Here is a 22780-nt window from a genome sequence, read left to right on the forward strand (position 1 = left end):
GCGAACGGCGACGGCCAATCTGCGACGGTGAGCAGAGGTAGAAGAAGAAGAACAGAGGGGGCTGCGGTGTCTTCGTGTAGGGGGTGGCGGAACAGGGGGTGGCAGCGTACGACGGCGACGGAGCTCGGTTGCTGTCTCCTCTTCGCGAGCTGGCGACAACTGAAGATGGCGGCGGCTGGATGTTGGCGACGGCGAACAGAGGCGACAACGGAGGAAGAGTCTCTAGCCCCACACCAGGCAGCGAAGCGAAGCGCGTTTTCACGTTTTCTGTCAACCCCCGCATTTTCCATTTTTTAGAAAACGATGAAACATCGTTTTCCAGTTTTCCAGAAAATGAGAATGAATTTTCTAAAAAATAAAAATGAAAACGTCAACCAAACAGGTTTTCTGTTTTCATTTTCTGAAAAACAGAAAATGAAAACGGAAAATACTCGTACCAAACGCCCCCTTAAACTCTCCCTTCATGCACTATGCGTTAGATCAGTTAATCCTTCACTATTAAGATAATCAACAGCTGACAAACAAAAATCTAACCGATATCTAGCTTTTGAATTTCTTAGGTTGGTACTGCCCAATAGCAGCTAGAAACATACTCCTCTGGCAGCTGCTATTCTTAGTTACCATAGTTTTTGGATCTTTGCTAGCTGCTTTTGTATTCCAAGCTAAGAGCCTTTTGTCATCGTCAGCTGAAGGTAAGTTGCAACTCCTTAGACAATACATTGGCTGAACAATATCGGCAACACAGAATGACTTGCAACATTTCTGAACGTAGTTCCTTTTTACAGCACATAGCATGGATTAACAGATGATTAGCTAAACTTTGCAGATATACAGTACATAGAATGGATTAACAGTGATTAGCTAAAGTTTGCAGAGATATATTAGAGGCCTCACCACGAAAAGTCTCAGCTAATTAAGGGAACTGAAGAGAGATAGCTATAGTTAAGTTCAGTGTTCCTAGGAATCCATACTCTGTTTGCAATTGGAGTCGAAGAGGTCAGACATGGAGCTCATCATCCTCACGTCTTCAGTGTGTGTTCTCCACAAATCTTCCCATAGAGGAGAAGCCATAGGGCCGCCCATGCTGCAAGCTGAACCATCCTTGTACTCATCAAAACTCAAGTTGCTAACTGATTCCGATGCAGCAATCTCATTCCATATCTGATCCGTTGTGTAACCTTTGACCTCTGAGAGATCCAAGGAGCTCCCCGTTGGAATATTACTACCAGTTGAATACTTCGCCGCTGTAAGCTCCGATGGGGATCCATCGACAGACGAGGAGACATTACTTGAAGCGGACGAGGAAGATGAAGGCGACGAAGAGACGACACTCCCATTCCTCCTCTGCGCCTTCTTTCTCATCAAAGTCCTCCAGTAGTTCTTTATCTCGTTGTCGGTGCGCCCGGGAAGCTTCCGAGCAATGCGAGACCACCTACAGGCACAAGTTTAAAACTGGGATACTCGATCACATCACGAGAAAGGATACAAGATATAATCTGCTTCACATCACAAGAGAAAGGAGAGTACGTAAATATAACCTATTGCCCCACTTGTCATGGAGTTCAAGAACAAGGCGTTCTTCTTGGGGGGTCATGCGGCCGCGTTTGAGGCCGGGATGAAGATAATTGATCCAGCGCAGCCTGCAACTCTTTCCTGTCCTGTTAAGGCCTACAAGAAATGGAGGAGGCATGGAGGTTAAGGCTAAACCAGCACGTGGTGGTGTCACCCTTTAGGTGAGGCCCGATCAGGGGCCTATCTAGCTATTTCCCCCGCCACCGCTCAAACCTGACACCTCGGCTAAGAAATCCCAACGACGTTCACCGAACAAGCGCACAAACCATACCAGTTGGAGGTCCTCCTGCTCCCTCCATGGCCCTTTCCTCGTCGCCGCCGGCATCATCTTTTGCATTGTCGTCGCCGTGGCAGGTGACATCCCGGACAATTCAGGTCTCTGTATCTCGCTTCTTGATCCCTCCTGGCCGGATGCTGCTCGCACTTTACGATGAATGACTGAGAGGCGTTCGGTTACCGTGCACAGGCTTTTATAGGCACCAAGCCAGCCACTGATGTCATGGTTGGTTTGTAAGAAGATCTTGTACTACTTCATTTAGCTGTACTCCTCCGAATAATTACGCGAGCTCTGAGAAAGGTGCAAACGGGAATCCAATGGCTTTCTTTTTCTGTGAATGGTAGAAAAGTGGGAGAGCACTGAACATAATATATGAAATATCGAAAGCATAAGCTGAGTTATGTAATAAATAATGGCCACTTGTGCAGAGGGAAAAAGGAGGAGAATGCAAGCTCTTTCAGAGAACGAAAGGGCAAAAGGCAGCAGGAGAATTAATTACGCCAACAACTGTTTCAGTAACTTGTTGTTGAATATTCAGTCGAGAGACGATTCAGTTCAGACAAGTTGAATTAATTTAATGGAGCCATTTGGTTTCTTCTGGAATGTTTTTCCTGGTACAATGAACTGGTACCGCATCACGCTTTCTCGATGGAGGCCGCTGAAAGTTACGGATTTATTTCTTTTTATATAGGCAAGATAACATTGTTTAATCCATGATGTTTGAACAAAGACTTTGCCTTTCTTATTAAGAAGCTATAATAACTCTATTAAATCCTAATTTCTCTTACATCCTCACTTATCTCATCATGCATCTTGTTTGGATCGCTCAGGGACGTTCCATCGATCAAGAATAGCAACGTACGCGACAGAAGTGATCACGCAGTTGCTGCCGTCGAGTGAGCTTGAAAGCTGAATATGATAAAAGGCGGGCCTCTCCCTCTACTGGCGACGAAATAAAACAATATCTCGGAGCACTAAAGCGAGCCGGAGGGGGAATCGAAGCGAGTGAGTGGGAAGTGCTGCCGTGGTGACACTGACACGCTAACCGCACCCCGAGCGTGTGGTGCCTGCCGCAGCCTCACGACAGAATACGAATACGCACAAGGCAGGAGAGATTACAATAAAAGAGGAGAGAAGAGAAGAAAAGAAAAGAAGAGAAAGCAAGTGGGCAATAGATTAAAGCGGTGAGGCATCATGACGTGGATGCCACCATATATATATATATATATAATTTCATGGAGTTCTATAATTCTCAGAGAATGGGAGTAGATATAATACCTGTGCAAGTAGTACTTAGTGTAGTAGTTGCAGTCGGAAAGAAGACATTCTTGGGTCACCATTCTAATTTTTTGGGCATTTAAGCAGAGATAAATTATATTGGTTAATTGCTGCTGCCTTTTCTAAGTAAGTTCCAAGGAGCTATCAAATGCCTTTTTGATCGATGGCCGTTGTGTAGATGAATGCAAATGGAGTGATTGAAGGAAGAAAGCGACAGATCGATCCATGCCTCCATCCATACTCGGTGGAATATTATTAGTGCATGCTCCTTTCTTGAATCAAATTCTTCATGTCCCCTAAAATCTGAACCGCGCTTTAAATTGCTTAGCGACGACGAAAGGAATGAGCCTGGACCTGGTAAATTAATATAAGACGTCTTTCATAGACTTATTGGCTTGATGACGAGTTCTTATTACTATTATTATTGGCCTTTTTATTTGGAAGATTGCACAGTAAATATAGTTGTGGAAGCGATAAGGGTGCGAGAGGGCTTTGTTTTCTTATCCGTAATAGTATAGTCCACAACATGGCAAAAGATTATCGATCTCTCAAAGTTGATCACACACAGTGAGGGGGTTGAAGCTAAGCCTGTGTCATGATCGATCGTTGTGCAAGTGGAACTGGTGCAACTTGATGGGTGCTGCAACAGCTCATTATATTGGTTGGACCCATACGATGTGATATCATTACGGTGCACACTGATGCCATTGGGTCAACTGCATTCAACGTGCAATGAGTACTGTCCGGTTAATCTTACAAATTATAATTACTATTGAGTAGGTTTTATACACTTAGACGAGGTATATATTAACTATTGATTTTGGTTTAATTGAACATTTTGGGAATAGGACAAGCATCAAGAGGATGTCTAGTTATTGGTACATGAATGAATTGTGCATGAATCTCAAAATACTATTGAAAAATTTGCAACACACCAAATCACATATAACCAACCTCGCACCATAGTCTTATGAATTAATGCATGTATTATAGAGTTAGTGGATAGTAGATGAGAAGTTAGTGGTTAATTGATGTTTATAATTAAGGATCGTTAGTGGGGTAGTAGTTAAATCATTTTTAAATTATGTATTAGCCTGTAAATGAGTTGTTTGTTTGTCAACAAATTAAATAATCCTCCTTGTCTTCTCTATATTCTTGGTCTTCTACTATATATTATTGTACACCTATAGAAGAAAACATTGTACATCTTTTATTGGCAATTAGCAAGAGCTCAAGTCTTCTTCGGCATCCTTCTAATGCCATCAATGTAACCTAGTCCTTGCCAGAAAGTCCCATAAAAAGAAATGTTGGATCAGTCCAAATCTTCATAGAATATGCATGAGCAATCATCCAACTGACCTCCCTTAAATTCCTTCTAAATTGTGTCCTAGTGTTCACCTTGTCGATCATGATTAGCCTTGTGACATAGCTAGCCTCTGCACAAACAGCTCCCGTACCATCTAAAATAGGTGCTCCACATGCATATATAAGATCCCTTGGCTTCATGCCATTAGCAACTGAGTGGAAGAATTTTGAAATTTCATCTTTCTCCTATGCATCTAACTTTTGCCCTTTTGTTGTTGTCATTGTCTAGCTTTCCCAACCTTTAGAGAATACAGAATAGATATGATGAGACACCGTTGAAAATGCATGATTCATTGTGTGACGGCCGCCATTGGACCTACCATGCCAACGCTTCGAGTAGAGATGTTGGAATCATGATAATGAAATTTAACATTGAGTGGGTGCTTAAACTATGACATCCTAATTAATCTAATCCTATCCTACACATATGTTCTTAGGATTTATAATGTGATATAACTGTGAACCGGCCATGAATTATGATGGTTGCCATGTATAAATGTGGAATTAAGCAGGGGAGGAAGGGCAGATGAGCAAACTGATGCATGGTAATTTCACCAGAAAAGATCACACAATACTGAACCAAGAAACAATATATAGTTGGATACAGATTTGGTATCCTCTAAACGCTTGCACACGTAAACAATTATCCGAATTGAATTGATGCTCCTTCAATAATCACTTAAAAATCCGCAGTTGGAAGCTGCTCGTGGGTGGTCTGGCCGATGAAGACGCCGTCGTAGACCAGGGCGGCGATGGCGGCGCCGATGAGCGGTCCGGCCCAGTAGACCCAGTGGTGAGTCCAGGTCCAGCTGACCACCGCCGGGCCGAAAGAGACGGCTGGGTTCATGGACGCGCCGTCAAAGGCGCCCCCGGCCAAGATGTTGGCCCCCACGATGAAGCCGATGGCGATGGGCGCGATGACGCCGAGGTTGCCCTTCTTGGGGTCCACGGCCGTCGCGTACACCGTGTAGACCAGCCCGAACGTCATGACGATCTCCAGCACCAGCGCATTCCACGAGCTCACGCCCGCCGACAGAGAGAACGCCGATGTCTCCTGCAAATTTACGTACATATATATCGCGATGTTAAAATAAATATTTTTAAAAAAAATTACTAAAGGTTAAAGGTGTTTTGATAATTTTCCTTTCTTTTTTAGTCGGCGATGATGGATTTAATTTACCAGACCGCCGGTGGCGAACTTGAGGAGGAGGCAGGCGGCGACGGAGCCGAGACACTGCGCGATCCAGTAGAGGATCCCCCGGAGCATAGAGATGTTCCCGCCGAGGAAGGCGCCGAACGTGACGGCCGGGTTGACGTGGCCGCCAGAGATGTTGGCGCTGACGGAGACAGCCACGAAGAGGGCGAAGCCGTGGGCGAGGGACGCCGCCACCAACCCCGCCGGCGTCGTCGACCCATCGTCTGTAAGCTTATCTGTCATGCCAACGACGATAAATTATAGCTAATTGATTAATAGCCGCGGTCCTAATTCATGGAGGAGGAGGTGCGGGGGGAGCTTATATACTAAAAGCCATTCCGGAGCCTTCGCCGGCGAAGACGAAGATGAGGGTGGAGATGAACTCGGCGAGCGCAGCCTTGAGTGTTTCCCGGTGGACCGCCTCCGCCGGCGTCCCTACGGCGATGCTGGTGATCGGCATTGCCAATAAGAATTCAGAAGCGAGCTCCGCTTGTGTCTCTGTTCTGGTCGATTGAAGATGTTCTGATTAAATAAAGGGGGGAGAGAAGAAGAGCTGGTGCATGGCAGCGCATGCAGGGGCTCTATCGGCCGTTCAACAGTCGGCGCCGAGGCGGTGAGGTGGGACTTGGGCGGGCCTCCGAGTCGTTCAGTGCCTGCCACGTGTACTGGTGGGGCTCGGCTGATGTGGACATTTGCTGCCGCTGTCGTCCATCTCGTGGAGGAAACTCGGACGACGATCGCCGTCGCCGACTTTTGTGCATGCGGGCCCAATTATGTGGAAATTTTGTTGAATAAAATGAAAGGATACAAATTCATTTGTTTGATCGAGTTGAATCTGTTAATAAAATTAATAATGTTAGTGGATTGATAAGTTATTAAATTTTAATAAGGGATGAAAGTGAATATAAAAATGTCCATATTCAATGTAGAAAAAATATGTTATTTAGCATAAATTCAACATGACACACTCAACTTGGATATGGACCCCACTATATCATGTGGGACCCATTACATAGAATGTGTCATGTTGAATTTCATGCTACATTTTTTATATAGTGTATCATTGCTCTTCAATGTATTTGGTTGTGATTGAATTAGTGGATGAGAAATAATAGGAAATCGTTGTAATGTGGAGTTAGTTAACATTGAGGTGTTAGTAGAGTTAGTGGGTCATTAGTATTATATATTAGCCTATAAATATGCTACTTCTCTATCAATGAAGTGTGTCTGAAAATTTTAATTTTATCTTCCTTGTGTGTCCACGACTTCCGTATTTCTTTTCTTAACAGTGGTATCAGAGCAGAGGTTCGAAGAGAGTCATGTCTTTTGAAAATTTTGTACAACCGGCCATTCCTCGATTCGATGGTCACTATGACCATTAGAGCATCATCATGAGAATTTCTTAAGGTCCAAAGAATATTGGACGGTCATGATTTCTGGAGTAGCACAATCGACAGAAGGTGTTGCGCTAATAGATGCGTAATTGAAAGATCTTAAAGCAAAGAATTATCTTTTCCTAGCTATTGATCACTCAATCTTGTAAATCATTCTCTACAAGGATACCGCAAAAAATATCTGGGATTCTATGAAAAAGAAGTACCAAGGTACGACAAGAGCTAAGAGGCAGTAGCTTCAAGCACTTCGTTCAGAGTTCGAAATGCTCCGAATGAAATCAGGAGAATCAGTTTCAGAATATTTTTTAAGAACGATGACAATCACCAACAAAATACACATCCTTGGCCACAAGATAGAGGATGTTCTCATCATCGAAAAAATTCTTCAATCTATTACACCAAAATTTAATTTTGTTGTCTGCGCCATTGAAGAAGCAAATGATGTAAGTTTACTTTCAATTGATGAATTACAAAGTTCATTATTGGTTCATAAGCAAAAAATCAATCAATATGAAAAAGAGGAGCAAGCATTGAAGGTTTTATCAGAAAATTACTCTACAAATTGTAGAAGTGATAAAAGACGAGGAAGAGGCAAAGGTTGAGGAAGAGGAGGTAGAAACAACAACGATCGTGGAAACCAACAATAAAATCAACATCAAGAGAACTATTTTCAAAGAAGAGGACGTGGAGATCATTATTCAACAACTAATAAAACAAAGTCAGTAAATAAGTCCAATGTTAAATGTTATCGATGTCATAGGTATGACCATTATAGATCAGAATGTTATACTAATTTGAAGAAACAAAATGGAGATCAGACTAACTTTGTAGAAGAAGAAGAAGTGTCTCTTTTGATGGTATGTCATGAGAAAGAGAAAACTCAACGACATGTATGATATTTAGATACAGGCTGCAGCAACTACATGTGTGGAGAGAATGATACATTTTCTGACTAGATGAAATCTTTCGCAGTTCTGTCAAATTTGGTGACAACTCTAAAATTTCTGTTATGAAAAGGGAAAGGTAACCATACAAACAAAAAGAGATACTATCCATACTATCTCTAATGTTCTTTTTGTGCCAGATTTAAAGACTAATTTGCCTAGTATGGGTCAACTACAAGAAAAAGGATATGAAATTGCTATTAAAATAGGAGTTTGTCGCATTCAAGATGCAAAGTTGGGTTTAATTTGCTTAAGTTAACATGATAGACAATCGTATGTTTCCGCTTTATCTTCATACTATATCTCATTCATGTTTTTCAGAAAAATTTGATGATAAGGCATGATTATGGTACTTTTGCTATGAACATCTAAATTTTAGTAGATTAAAAACACTAAAACAAAAGAATATGGTGATCGATCTTCCTCAAATTACAACTTCTTCTCAAGTTTGTGAAGAATGTGTTGTTGGCAAACAACACTATAATCAATTCCCACAAGGAAAATCTTGAAGAGCAAAGGCGGCATTGGAGCTTGTCCATTCAGATATTTGCAGGCCAATAACATCACATTCTAATGGAGGTAACAGATGCATAATTACCTTTATTGATGATTATAGTCGCAAAATATGGATTTATTTGTTGCAAGAAAAATACGAAGCCTTTACTGCTTTCAAAAATTATAAACTACTTATCGACAAAGAAATTGACAACTCGATTAAAGTTCTACGTACAGATCGTGGTGGAGAATATAACCCACATGAATTTATAAATTTTTGTGAGAATCATGGAATCAAAAGGCAACTTACAGCTGTTTACACACCCCAACAGAATGGTATATGCGAAAGGAAAAACTGCACTATTATGAATATGGTGCGAAGCCTTCTGACGACAAGTGGTATTCCTAACAATTTTTGGCCAGAAGCAGTTAATTGGAGCATCCATATATTGAATAGAAGTCCCTCATTATCTATTCAAAATATGACACCAGAGGAAGCTTGGAGTGGAAGAAAATCAACGATTGATCATTTTCGGATGTATCGCTTATGCTCATATTCCAGATGAAAGGAGAAAAAAACTAGACAACAAAGGTGAAAAATGTATTTTTCTTAGTATAAGCAATACATCAAAAGCTTATAAATTATATAATCCTTGCACTAAGAAAATCATTATAAGTTTTGATGTTGTTTTTGATGAAAAAGACACTTGGCCATGGAATCAAAATGGCGTTAAAAAAACTATCCCAGTAGATTTTGATGATGATGAGAAAGTACAACAACCTATGGAGGATGAGCAACATGAGGAAGTCTCTCAAAATATTCCTATAATAGATCAAAGTCCAATGAAAGTAGAATCGCAAAGGCCACAATGTGTTCTAAGAAGATCAGTATGGATGTCTAATTATGAGGTGACTAGAATTGATTAAGGTGATGATCGTCTTACACATTTTGCTTTGTTCTCAGATTGTGATCCTGCTATTTTCGAAGTGGTTGTTAAAGAATCGAAATGGAGAAAGGCTATGGATTGATACCATCAGAGTGGTAAAGTGATGGCGGCACAAAATTCATGGCCTATTTTTCAGTTAGATGTAAATTCAACATTTCTCCATGGAGATTTGAAAGAAGAGGTATTTATCGATCAACCTCTTGATTATGTGAAATTTGGTAATGAGCATAAAGTTTATAGATTAAAAAAGACTCTATATGTATTAAAACAAGCCCCACGAGCTTGATATAATCGTATAGAAACTTATTTTTTTGAAGGAAGATTTTCAAAAATGCCCTTAGAAATCTTTTTATTAAGATTGAAGATAGAGGAAAAATATTGATTATTTGCTTATATGTAGATGATTTAATTTACACTAAAAATAATACATCCATATTTGGAAATTTTAATTTTAAGAAATTGATGATGACAGAATTTGAAATGTCTGATCTTAGTATGATGCATTATTTCTTTGGTATTGAAGTGGTGCAAACTTCTATTGGAACTTTTAAACCTACCTGCCTTAAAAATTTAGGGACGGTTACAAATAGTATACCCTAAATCCTAAACGAACACATCCTAAAAAATGTAATAGCTAAGTAGCTTATAAAATTCACCTTATAATATATTAATAAATCTCTATACATTATAATAACAACCAATAACTCCTACACAAATATTGATAATTACTACTAGATTAAAAAATAATTTTAATAAAATCATTGAAAAGACACTTTTATTTTTTTTTACATAAAAGAAATATCCTTTGATGAGTTATAAATTTTAAGATGCCTTTTTTATTTTCACCTAAGAATCTCTTTCGAAAATAACTTAGGCCAGCAAATTTTTTTCTAAGTAATTTAATTAAAATTTCAATGCAATTTTTTTCTTAAAAATAAAACCATAAACCTTCGTAAAATTGAAACATGGGAAGAGATATCACTAAAGTAACCAAGAAGGCTGAATAAGGTAAACGCAATGAGATATGCTCATGATTTTGCAAATGATGTCAAGGCTTTTAGAGTATATATATTTCATGACGAACACAATAAAATGTGTTGAAAGATGGAAATTGTGATGCAGATATTCAAATTGTAACTAGCACATTGGAAACCAAGTGTTGAATAAATGGTAGCAAATACCACATTCTGAATCGTAGCATCCTGCAATCCTCCTTCCAAGTCAAACAGGATGATGATTCAATCTGCACTCTGATCAAAATTATGGTAGAAACGGCTTGAAATGGGATGCAAGGCAGCCAAGCCGCAAAGACCTGGTATCCAAAATTCTTCTCAAACACACTGAATTCCAAAACATTAGACTACCATACCCTTTCCATCTTGATGTTAATAGTGAGCTCGGTGCTGCCTCAAATACCATCACAAAGTTCTCTTGAAACTCTCATGCCATTCTTTGCTCTCTTTCTGTCGATATAATTCTAGGATTAGTCATTACTTCTTTGATGAACCATTAGAATAGCAATACTACAACTTTAAAAGACAATGATTAATGGCAACTGAATATTGCCAATTAAGAATTCAGATTTTCAGTGTTTTCGAGTTGTCCAATGTGTGAATGGTGTTTGAATTGTAAAATGCTTAAGTTTGAGCAGGGTAAGTTGTCCAAGTGTGACCCGAGATAGTTGCATGTGCCAACGTGTAACATCAAAGTTCTTCTTTTTTTTTGAACTGTCATAAAAAAAGATAAGATTGAAGGTTAATCAAAATGCACCAAATCAAATCCATAAATTGTGTTTGTCTAAACTATTTAGGAATAATCAAAGTTCAATTCTTCTTCAGCTATCAACAGAAAATTCATAATGAAAGTTAATCAAAATTCACCAAATCAAATCCTAAGGCTGTGCTTGTCTAAACATTTCACAATTTACATTTGACTACCTGAATTTCATCTCCATTGGAGGTTGATGTAGAAATAAATCTCTAGTAATACACATTCTTTGACCTCCTTCTACATGTAGAGTTTTCTAACTATTATAAATTGAATGTACCTAATTTTATGATTTGTATTGTTCAAAAAGACATCTTAGGAGGTTTCAACAATAATCCTTAGGTGATCCTTTTAAAAAGGGGCCCATGCAGAGACCTAAACAAGTAAAGTTTTTTTTAATAAGTTGTTTGTTCATTTGACATTAGTTAACTTTTCTAATTTTGATATTGCAATATACTAATTATAAATTTACTATATATTTTCTTGCAATTTAAATTTATGACAATGAATTATTAAATTTTATGTGTTGTTGTTCAGTATTTAGTGTTTATTTATAAATTATAACCTGATTATTTTTGTGATTGCAAAAATTATTTTGATAGACTAAGGATTCTGTAGTTATATATTGATGTTAATATTCATCATTATTAATTTAAAATCCTCATCACTAGGTCAATAATTTTGTAGTGGGGTGACTGCCTATGAAGGTGTTCATCCTGTCTTAACATATTTTCTCTATTATTTCCTCAATGACAGCAGTATTGTTTTATTTAATTTTATCTTTTCTGGTATCTTTTTGCATCCATAGCATTTTCATATTGCAACATCAAATTTTTGTATGTGTTATCCTTACACCTTCAATTCAAATCACTTCAACATATCTAATTATAGAGATTTACAAATTGCCTTTGAACATATTCATATCATAACTTTTGTCCTAATTGCTCAACGATAGTAGTCACCTACATCAACTCTTTATATGTGTCATCTCCTAATTGTTTAACATTCTAAATTATTATGGCATGTTATACCATATTTCTAAAAAGAATATCCCAACAAAGAGCCACACCAAGATAATATATGACTTACAATGCTTCTTTTCATCTCAGTCATTCTTTCTTCAAATTTACATTAATGTCTCTTTCTTATTGAATTTCATGTTCATCCATCCAAACTATTTTTTTAATTGTAAATTTTTGTGAATTATATCATATATTCAATGATAATTAGGAGAAACATTAATATTTTATGTGTATAATAAACAGATACGTAAGAGAAAAGATAAAAGAGGATAGAGAATTCAGATTTAAAGTTATGGCATAAAGAGTAAAACAAGAAATGGAATATGTATTATTATCGATAATTCATTAAAGGATGAAGTAGTAGGAGTAGTGAAAGGAAGATAGGATTATAGTCTCAAGATAATGATGGTGAAAAAAATTATTAATGTAATTAGTATATATGCACCTTAAGTAAGATTAGATGAACACATCAAATCTATATTTTGAGACGATCTAGATGAAGTATTACAAAATATTCCGTCAACCGAAATAATTTTAATAGGAGGAGATCTAAATAAACATGTAGAAGTGAAAAAAAAGAAATATAATAGGGTGCATGGGGGTTATAGATTTGGAACAAGAACGAAGATGGGAAAATTATATTGAATTTTGCAATAACATATGAACTTATATTAGCTAATATATTTTTTAAAAAAAGAGAAAAACACTTGATCATATTCAAAAGTGAGAATAATAAATCACAAATTTACTTTCTTATGATTAGGAAAATGAATATAAAAATTTATTAAGATTGTAAAATCATACTTAACTACCCAACATAGATTATTAATATTGGATATACGCTTCAAGCATAGTATTAAAAGAAGAAAAATATGCACGACTCCTAAAATTAAATGATGGAAGTTAAAGGATGGAAAACAAAACATATTTAAGAAGATGATAAGAGTATAAGTATTAGGAGAAATATATAGCGACTCGAATATAACATGAAATAAGATAGTATCAAAGTTGAAAATAATAGTCAAATGTGTACTCAATGAGTAAAAGGGGCATGCACCATTAAATAAAGAATCATGAAAGTGGAATGAAAAAGTACAAGAGAAAGTAAAACAAAAACGAATAGTATACAAGGTATTATATACTTGTAAGAACGAGTAAAACTTAAAAAAATATACAGTAGTCAAGAAAGCGATAAATGAAGCTAAAAATGAAACTTTTAAATATTTATATAGAAAATTAAATACAAAAGACGAGAAAAGAGACATTTACATAATAACTAAAGCGAGAGAGAGAAATACAAGAGATCTTATTAAAATAAGATGTATTAAAAATGAATGCAATAGAGTACTAGTAAATGATAAAAAAAATAAAAGAGCAATGAAAGAGGTATTTTAATCAACTTTGTAAGGAAGATTTATGAGACCAATTTAACTTAAGTAATTTAAATAGGTTAAATAAGTATAAAAATTTAAATTTTTATTGTAGAATTCAAATTTCAAAAATAGAACAAGCTTTAAATGGGATACAAAATGAAAAAGCAATAGGACATGTTCAAATAGAGATATGGAATTGGAAGTGCCTTGGGAAATAATATATTGAATGACTTACAAAGTTATTCAACCTAATATTAAAAACCAAAAATAGATCCGATCAGTGGAGGGTAAGCACTATAATTCACTTATATAATAATAAAGGAGATATGCAAAATTGTACAACCTATAAGGGTATTAAACTAATGAATCATATTATGAAATTTTAAAAAAGAATAATAGAAAAAAGACTAAAAAATGACACCACGGTGACCAAAAATTAATTAGAATTTATGCATGAAAAGTTGAAAATAAAAGTTATATATCTTCTCAGACAACTGAAACAAGACTTACATATGGTATTCATCGATCTAGAAAAAGTTTATGATAGAGTTCTAAGGTAAATTATATAGAGAATTATAGAAAAGAAATGTATTAGTATAGTGTATATTTAACTAATTAAGAATATGGACAAGAATGTAATAAGAGTGAAGACTTCAAATGAATTAACCAAAGTGTTCCTCATAAAGATAGAATTACATTAAGGATCAACTCTATGTCCTTATCTTTTTACAATAATTATGGACGTATTCATTGGACACATTCAATATATTTTATCATAGTACATGTTATTTGCAGATGATATTATTTTACTTGATGAGACAGGTGAAGGAGTAAATGTTAAACTTAAATCTTGATAGGAAAGACTAAAAGTGAAACATTTTGGGTTAGTAGAGTAAATACAGAATATATAAAATTTAAGTTTAGTAATATAAGACGTAATGAACAATTATTAAAATAGAAGATGATGAATTATATGTAACAAAGAGTTTTAAATATTAAAAATCATTTCTACAAAAAGATTAAGGAATTGAGAGAGATGTCTTACATAAAATACAAACAAAGTGGTTGAAATAGAGTAGAGCAACGGAGCAGACTTGCAGAAGAAAAGAATGTTAAGCTATGACTCGAGCACATAAGCAGAAGATAAAAGTTACAAAGAAAAGGATGTTAAAGTGGATGTGCAGACATACAAGAATGGATAAGATAAAAAATGAAAATATTAAAGAGAAAGTTGGGATTGTACCTATTGAAGGAAAACTTTGATAGACGCGTTCAAGATAGTATAGACATGTATGTAAACGACCAATAAATGCTCCAATTAGATGATGTAAAACTACGACAAATGTGTACATCAAACGAGGAAGAGAAAGATCAAAAAAAAAATTAGTGAGAAATTATAAAATAAGATAAAATTTATTTAAATATAAATGATAAAATAGTAGAGGATATAGTCCAATAGCGTAGAAGGATTCATATAACCGACCCTACTTAATGGGATAAGACTTGATTGTTGTTGTTGTATATCATATATTCAATATTAGATCTGCTCAACTCAAAACTTTTGATTTCTAAACTCTCTCCACAATTAATGCTTTGAGTTAATCTATTTAAACTCTAATCAGTTGGACCAATATCATTTGAAAGCAAATGCACCAATTAGGTCATACGATTTCACAATTCTGTCCTAAGGATATAATTTTACAAATGCAAAAATGCTTCTATGTAGTATAGCAAAATTGTCATATGCTAACTTTGTGATAAATAATTGCAGATAAGAAAAGCCCAAATGAGAAACATAAGATAGCAACTAAGTTTATTCGCAAAGGCAACTGTAAAAATTAATTAATGGATCTAAATCAACTAAGAATGCAAATGATCATCTTTGTTTCATATTCTACTGTACATCTTAGAGCTTGTCAACAGAACAGAGACTTTTGGAACTTCACAGTGTGGTTACATACTTAAAGGAGTAACAGATTATAGTTTTGACACCAAAAGAATGTTTACACCATAAAATATGCTTTTATCACGTCGAATCTGTCACAATTAGCAGACCTTTCAATCCTAGAGAAGTTGATTACTAAATAGGTACTTTCTAATGACTACATAGATTGTAACTGTTTAATAGACACAAAATTTTGAATGTGAAGACAATATGTTGTTGATGCCAATGTAGAGTCTTCATAGCAAACATTTAAATGGCAAACAAATAGAAGGGTTCATTTGGTGCTATACCTAGGAAAACATACCCATCAACACCTGAATAACTTCGACATAATGACATGCATAATTATGATCCATGGTAATACTTTCTTTAAACAAACTCGTCATTCACTTATTATGACAAAAGGTTATTGACCAGTTAACTATTTATAATAGCTATGACAGGGTGTTTGATAAACTGAATTTTGATCCAGATAGTATCCAGAAAATGTTAGGAAAACAAGATCAACTGAAAGCACAAATAGATCAGTACAGAATTTATTGTTGATTTATCTGTTAGCTAAGGAAGAGTCTCGCACCTGAATACATATTCTAAAAATCTCTTCTGTAGAGATGCTAGAACTCAAAATTAGACGGACACCTCCCTTGACGGCCAGCGATAAATGTCAACTAGCTTAGGGACCTTCTCTTTATATGGAAGCACAAACTTCTCCATGAACTTTTTGTCAGATGGGTTTATATAAGAGAGCAGACTCCCTTTTGCAGTCCATAAATTTTCGGACTTCAACAACTCCAACACCTGAAACCTAGGAATCACCCTTTTATCCAAATTATATAGCAGAATTATTGGATGTTGCGTGATGAAGGAAGGAGAACAGCCAACTTCCTTGATGAAAAATTCTATCTTCCTCCGTAAGTAAGGTTGAGAAATATTTAACAAGGTTGGCGTTTTCCAGATTGCATTGAAGAAGTCTGACTCAGACCAACCAAGGCTCGCAAACAATTTGTGTTTGGCCTCGAAGTTTTCTTTGTTGTTACCGTAAAGAACAATAAGCAAGAACGGATACGTTGGAGAATGTCGGGGGACGCCCAGCTCGTCGGCTCTACGGACCAAAGTCTGGAGTGAATCTGGTTTCTGGACAAGGAACTCAGGGCGGTTTTTCAATGCTTGAGACGCCTTCTCTTCAGAGATACCGCACACGTCCATAAAAAACTTGAGGTTGGGAAGGATTCTTTTCTCGACACTGTAGCCAAAAAACCATTTTTTCTTTAAACGCTTAACAAGAAGCTCCCTCGATCCAAACAGACCATCCCAGAACTCCAACCTGGGGACGACAGAACGCATGTTATGGTCGAGGATACGTGGATTTGATGTAATTATCTCGACTAGGTCGGACTGCGAGAAGCCCGCGTCGAGCAAAGATCGGAACTTTGGCTCCACCTTAATGCAGACGCTTTTGGGGCTGATATTGATAATCCTCTTGATGTGGGAGTCGGTGAAGCCCTGGGACTTCAAGAAGTTGAGGAAGTAGTCGGGTTTCTTACTAGATTTGAGACCAGATAAGGAAAGGGAGACCTTGGATGCCTCGGCGGCAGATAAACCACAGGTATCTACGAGGTACTCGACAACGGAAAACGGCTTCAGCGGAGGAACTGCGTAGGAAGAAGAGAATAGGTTACTGGGTCGGAAGTGTGCCGGGACGCTACGGCTATAGCGGCGGATGACGAACGGCAGCATCGCGGCGGCGCCGTTGGTCGCACGGAGAAGCGAAACCTAATTGCTCATGGCTGCGTCGGAGAAAAGTGTTGTGTCGTTGTGAAGCTGACACGTTTTAATATAAATCTTAATAATGACAAATGGAAAAATAGGACAATGTGATTGAAAACCCATAATTACAATTTTCTGAAATTATTTTTTTAAAACCAATTTTATACAAATTATAGATGTCGTTTGCCGTTGTTCCCGTCGGAGACCATTAGCGAATGAATCATCAACAATCAGCTTTTGAAGATGCGAGGTCGAGGATGACGAAGGCATAGAGAGCTCTTGAGACGCCTATAAAGCTTTAGATGAGCATTAAAAGGGACGTTGAGAGGACTCACGTAATCATTCGGATGTTCAAATTAGAGCTTGAGAAAAGATGAGAACAATACAACTTATTAAAGAAGAAGAATAAGAAGATGAATACGCGTGTGACAATACTTTCTATACATATCTTCTTTTAAAATTTATATAGTAACACAAAAACATCTCCACATCAAAGCGGATCAAAAGACTAATCTGATAAGAATTATATTCAGGATAAATATCACGGATGGTCAAGCATCAGTCAACAAATTATCTGATGCAGACGAGGTTGGTATAAAACTAGAAAGAAGATAGTAGGAACAGAGTTTCAGGGATCGAACCTCGAGTATGGAGATAGACTGATCCTTTTATAATCTACACTGAGCTTCTCCATGTTTGGCAGGGTGACGTCTTCCTAGTTGCCTGCGATGAGTCTAGCAAGAAAGGAAATTCCCTTGATCATCATTCCATTTTAACTGGATATGCAAGAAAAAGGGTCATCGGAGGAAACCAAATCTGATAACTCTGCATTCCTCTTGGCTCTATGCGCGAAGGAGGAGGTATCGGAGGAGACAAAGACCACATCTAACAATCTAGTACACTCTCTATCCTGATGCGGATAAAAAAGGTATCAGAGGAGACCGAATCTGATACTCCTAGCGAATACATTCTCCTTTGGGCGGTTTTGCATCGTGTTGGCGCTCAGGAGGCCTGAGGTGAGGAAAATAGGGTATCCTAATGATTGCCTTTTTATTCGATCAATGTGTTACATTTAAAAATATTCGTAGTAGTTACCAGTAGGCCAACATAAGGTGTATGCCCAAGTGTGGATAAGAAAATGGAGTATGTGTAATGTGGTCTTGAAGATTAAACTATTTACGTTGAGTGATTGAGATCGAGATATTCGAGAGTCACACGAACTGAGCTAGTAGAGTCAAAGAATTTAAGTCTTCTAGAATCGAGTGGATCAAATTGTAAGAATCCAACATCATGAACTGAGGAAGTCAAAGAGTCTAGATACTTTGAGATCGTGTAGACTGAACTGAATGAATTATGTAGCTTAATTGTGGAGGAGTTAGATGACTGTTTTAATCCCCCCTACACAGTATTGATCTTTGATTTGACTATGTGATGTAGGTTCTCTTTTCTTTTGCACCGTGTCAGGGGCAAAACCATGTAAATATATTTCCTTGTAATAATTAAAATTTCCAGAGTGAAAGAAATTGTTCCCTTTGATCTATATATCTGCCCGATTCTAACTTCATTGAACTTTACAAATACAGGAGTGAATATTCTCAAAAGGTAACGTCATCACGTCTGCTTGGTGAATTCTGAATCGAATCTCTCTCTACTCAAACAGTACTGGATCTTCATCAATCATCATTTCACAGACTGTTCGCACTCTGCAAATATGGTCATTCTGCAGCAGGGGCAGTAAGAACTTGTCTCCAGCCATGGCTGGGCACAGTTCCAGTGGAACCTGTGTGCGCAAGGCAGGTGCACGAGGATGTCCCCGGTCTTGTACTCTTCCAAGCATACCGCGCAGTCCGACTGCTCCGGCGACGTCCACCCCATCTTGCTCCAGCTGAACCTCTTCTTGCTGTTCCTGGAAGAGAACACCTCCCTCTGCACATTGCCAGGGATCTCGTGCAACTCTCCCTGGCCCTCCTTCTTGCTCTGCTCCATGTTTCCAGCACTATTATGCCTGCCAATCGAACAGTTCTGTTGAGCTCGACGAAGATGCAACCGAATCCAACGAAGCCATACCTTCTGATCTTTAATCTGGCATCCAACCTCTCTTTAGCTTCCCTGGCGATGTGTCCGAGTGCTTCGTCATGGAGTTCTTGGTTCAAGATGCTCCTTTTCTCATGTGCTGTCGTGTACATGCTGAAGGATGATCTCCTTGCCGTATCAGTCGAAGGCCCGCCGAGGTGGAGGCGTCTCCGGCGAGCGGATTCAACCCCAGGGAGCATTCCTGCCATGATCATATATAATTAAATCCGCAAGAGATAAAAACTAAACAGCAAGCAATCCTGTGCGCCCTCGATCTTTAGCTTCCCTCGAGTCTCAACTGCCCTTCATCAACCTTCTCTCAACAACTAATCTGGATTTCAACAGAAAGGCAGACTTCTTCCTCGATGTGGAATCCATGAGGGCGCTTCCGAAGCTAGCAGGCGACCACATGAAGAGCTGGTGAGAGGTTCTATAATGGAGGCCATGTAGTCATATGGCAGACAAAGACAGGGTCCTCTTGTCATATCGATCAACAGCAACCTGGCATTAATTTGTGTCCCATTCCATGGCCAATGCTCGCACTGTATAGAATCTCATTGTCCATGAATTGCCTGTCTGGCCTCTGGCCAGAGGCCATGTCGCCTGATGCAAGCGAAAGGGGATAAATGCAAGGAGAAAATTTTAATGAGATTTGATGGTGACCATAAGAAAAAAGAATCCGAGGAGAAGAGATTGCCAAGGGGACACGCCATTCCTGTTAATTTGTCTGGCAGAAGAATTATTAGAGATCATGTGCCAACAGGTAGGAAGAAATATATAGTTTATCCTCACCGTATCAGCTTCGATGTCACAATTTGTGAAAGAATTATTGTATATGGAGATCGAGTGGCAAGCCTCCATCAATTCCTTGAAGGAGAGACAGAGAAATAGAAGGAATCGTTTGGAATCGAGCGACAGGACAGATCGTTGGTTAATGGCCACAGAATTCCAATGTATCAATTCTGCAGATTGCGTGCGTGTTCAGCAGCAAGGTTTATGGTAGATGACAAAGGCTGGCCATTTCATTTATGTACCTGGTTAATTATGCAATAAAAAAATCATGAACAAGATGAACAAGATCTAAGATAAGCGGTGAATTCGAATCTTACATCTGAGAACTGCATTCGGTAGAAAGAAAGAAAGAAAGAAAGAAACAGAGAAATAAGAGTCCTTAGACTGTGATTTTGTCTTTTTTTTTAATATAATCTTATTTATTTATTTTGGCATTTTATTAAACCAAATTGATAAATTTCCGAAACACTTAAATCACATAGGTAAATTTTAAAAATACCAAATCACACAACTAATTCCCATTTTATCCCTCCTCATTCAATTGATTGCTACAGTATTTTAATCAATTAAAAATCTTTTGTAACTATGAACAGTAAGCATATCCCTAATTGATTGCTACATAAATCGATCAATTAAAAGTGGTTGATATATCTAGAAAGCTCGGATTAATATGGAAATAAGTCCTACGTGCTTGTATAGTGCTTTTGAATATATCTATATTCTTAAACATCATTATAATACATTATATTGAGAGCATTAATTTTTATTACAGGAATTTGACATAAAAAAATAATATCAGAAGCTTGTTATAATTTCTACAACAATGATAATCATTGTCCGACCCTATAAATATGTTGCTTGGATTCTCACATTTCTAAAAATATCAAATTTTTATTTTTTATTTTTTTGAATGATGAATGTCCATTAATCAATTTTATCCAAAAGTGATTGATAATTCTAGAAATCTCTAATTGACATTGAATCCAAATCTTATGTGTTATATCATACTCTTGAATATATCTATGTCATTACTATGATATTTCAAGAGAAGTAGTTTTTTTTTGCAAGGCATGAAACTCATTATAATTTTCATGATGATGATAATCATTGACCAACACTATAATATATATTGCATGGACTCTCACATTTTTTAATATATCAAATTTTTATTTTTTTGAATAGTGAAGATTCATATCGGTCAATTTTGTTCAAAAGTAATTGATGGAGGTTGAAAACTCGAATTGACATGGAATCAATCTAATTCTATGTGCTCATGCCGTATTCCTAAATATATCTATAACCTCAAGCATTATTGTGATACATCATATTGAGAACAATAATTTATTTTACACGGATCAGACATGAGAAATAATATAGGAAGAGAATGTGATATTCCTAAAGAGAGAGTTTTTCATCTTTAGAAGGAACCCGACCTTCATCGTGCAGGAGCCTAGATACCCTCCGGGCTTTGGTAGATAGAGCAGGAAATTTAAATTCTCCAGGGATCTAGGATGTTCATCTAGATCCTTGATGTGCTTCATGAGGTCAGCAGAGAAAATTTTGAGACCCAGATCAAGCTCATGAACTACACCTTGGTTGGATATCAGACTCGGAATTCACTACGTACTGCAATCAAGAAGCACCCGAATTTTCTACTCCATAACATAAATGTCTCGCAGAGAGAGGATGGAATTTTTAATCAAGGATGTTGGATTTACTCCGTCAGACATTGTTAACCATCCGAAGATTTTAGTATTGTTTAGGTTAACTCCTCCATTTCATGTGCTGGAGACACTGAAATCTGAAGGCTTATGGGCTTCCCAAGATAAGCTACCTGGGTTTTTCTTTTCACCAGAATTTTTTGCAGAAGCACAAAGATAAACTACCTGAACTGCTTGAAATCTTGTGAGCTGTAGCTGAGTTTGAGGGGAGTTATCCAAATTTAAATTGTAGAAGCTTTGATTATAAAACCTATAGACACTACATCCTTGTAAGAATTTTTTGCCTGAGATTCTTCATGATTATAAAACCAGATTTGTAGAATCAATTAGAATTATAATTGTAACTTATAGTTATTTAAAGGATACTGATTATCTAGTTAGTGCTTCATAAAATGTAAGAACTAGAAAGCATTAATAATTAAGAACTGATTTTAAATTTTTATATTTATTAAAACATGCAAAATTCTATTTTAAAAAACTCAATTTTCTTTTTAAATACTCCATAAAAAATCTTTTTAAAGCAAGTTTCTTGAGTTATGCAGCAATTCCCACCACTAAATCAGTCGACCAACTCATTTAAAGGAAAAGTCAACGGACGGCGCCATGCAATGCAATCTTATAGGGGCATGCATCATCACACACCTCACCTCACACCATTTCATCGTCACGCATGACGAACATCACCAACCATTCCGAAAGCGTGCATGCGTTTCCTCTAACGTTCTCCTTGGCCGCCAAGCTACTCCCCTATAAATGAGCCCATGCACTCCCAGAATCCCCGCATCATTAAGAGAGGCCAGATCTTAGTTTAATTGCCTGTGTGTTCAATTGGATCTTTCTCTTTCAGATATAC

General features: G+C 37.2%; 3 protein-coding genes and 1 pseudogene across 3 annotated transcripts; all 4 read right to left on the reverse strand.

The window, feature by feature from the left end:
- Positions 1-712: 712 nt before the first annotated feature.
- Positions 713-2073, reverse strand: LOC141821369 (myb-related protein MYBAS1-like; annotated as a pseudogene).
- Positions 2074-5072: 2999 nt separating this feature from the next.
- Positions 5073-6174, reverse strand: LOC141820366 (aquaporin TIP1-2). The gene is made up of 3 exons (XM_074707666.1): positions 6015-6174; positions 5673-5923; positions 5073-5546 (listed from the first exon to the last, which is right to left on the reverse strand). Exons 1-3 carry the CDS (start codon positions 6145-6147, stop codon positions 5172-5174), a joined length of 759 nt encoding a protein of 252 aa, XP_074563767.1. The 5' UTR covers positions 6148-6174; the 3' UTR covers positions 5073-5171.
- Positions 6175-10562: 4388 nt separating this feature from the next.
- On the reverse strand, positions 10563-17356 carry LOC141822002 (transcription termination factor MTERF15, mitochondrial-like). Its single transcript, XM_074709411.1, has 2 exons — positions 16152-17356; positions 10563-10930 (listed from the first exon to the last, which is right to left on the reverse strand). Exon 1 carries the CDS (start codon positions 17309-17311, stop codon positions 16202-16204), a length of 1110 nt encoding a protein of 369 aa, XP_074565512.1. The 5' UTR covers positions 17312-17356; the 3' UTR covers positions 10563-10930; positions 16152-16201.
- A 1499-nt stretch (positions 17357-18855) lies between these two features.
- LOC141821853 (uncharacterized) lies at positions 18856-19833 on the reverse strand. The gene is made up of 2 exons (XM_074709226.1): positions 19409-19833; positions 18856-19346 (listed from the first exon to the last, which is right to left on the reverse strand). The coding sequence occupies exons 1-2, from the start codon at positions 19627-19629 to the stop codon at positions 19022-19024; spliced, it is 546 nt and encodes a 181-aa protein (XP_074565327.1). The 5' UTR covers positions 19630-19833; the 3' UTR covers positions 18856-19021.
- Positions 19834-22780: the final 2947 nt, after the last annotated feature.

This window comes from Curcuma longa, chromosome 2 (genome assembly GCF_044706935.1).
Source record: "Curcuma longa cultivar G26 ecotype Majalengka, Jawa Barat chromosome 2, ITB_CL_G26_1.1, whole genome shotgun sequence".
Taxonomy (NCBI): domain Eukaryota; kingdom Viridiplantae; phylum Streptophyta; class Magnoliopsida; order Zingiberales; family Zingiberaceae; genus Curcuma; species Curcuma longa.

Coding starts and splice junctions, on each gene's coding strand:
- LOC141820366 (XM_074707666.1), bottom strand. CDS start 6,147: ATGCCGATCACCAGCATCGCCGTAGGGACGCCGGCGGAGGCGGTCCAC. Junction 5,924..6,014: donor AGGCTCCGGAATGGCTTTTA/GTATATAAGCTC, acceptor TTGGCATGACAG/ATAAGCTTACAGACGATGGG. Junction 5,547..5,672: donor AGTTCGCCACCGGCGGTCTG/GTAAATTAAATC, acceptor GTAAATTTGCAG/GAGACATCGGCGTTCTCTCT.
- LOC141822002 (XM_074709411.1), bottom strand. CDS start 17,311: ATGCTGCCGTTCGTCATCCGCCGCTATAGCCGTAGCGTCCCGGCACAC.
- LOC141821853 (XM_074709226.1), bottom strand. CDS start 19,629: ATGATCATGGCAGGAATGCTCCCTGGGGTTGAATCCGCTCGCCGGAGA. Junction 19,347..19,408: donor GCCAGATTAAAGATCAGAAG/GTATGGCTTCGT, acceptor TTCGATTGGCAG/GCATAATAGTGCTGGAAACA.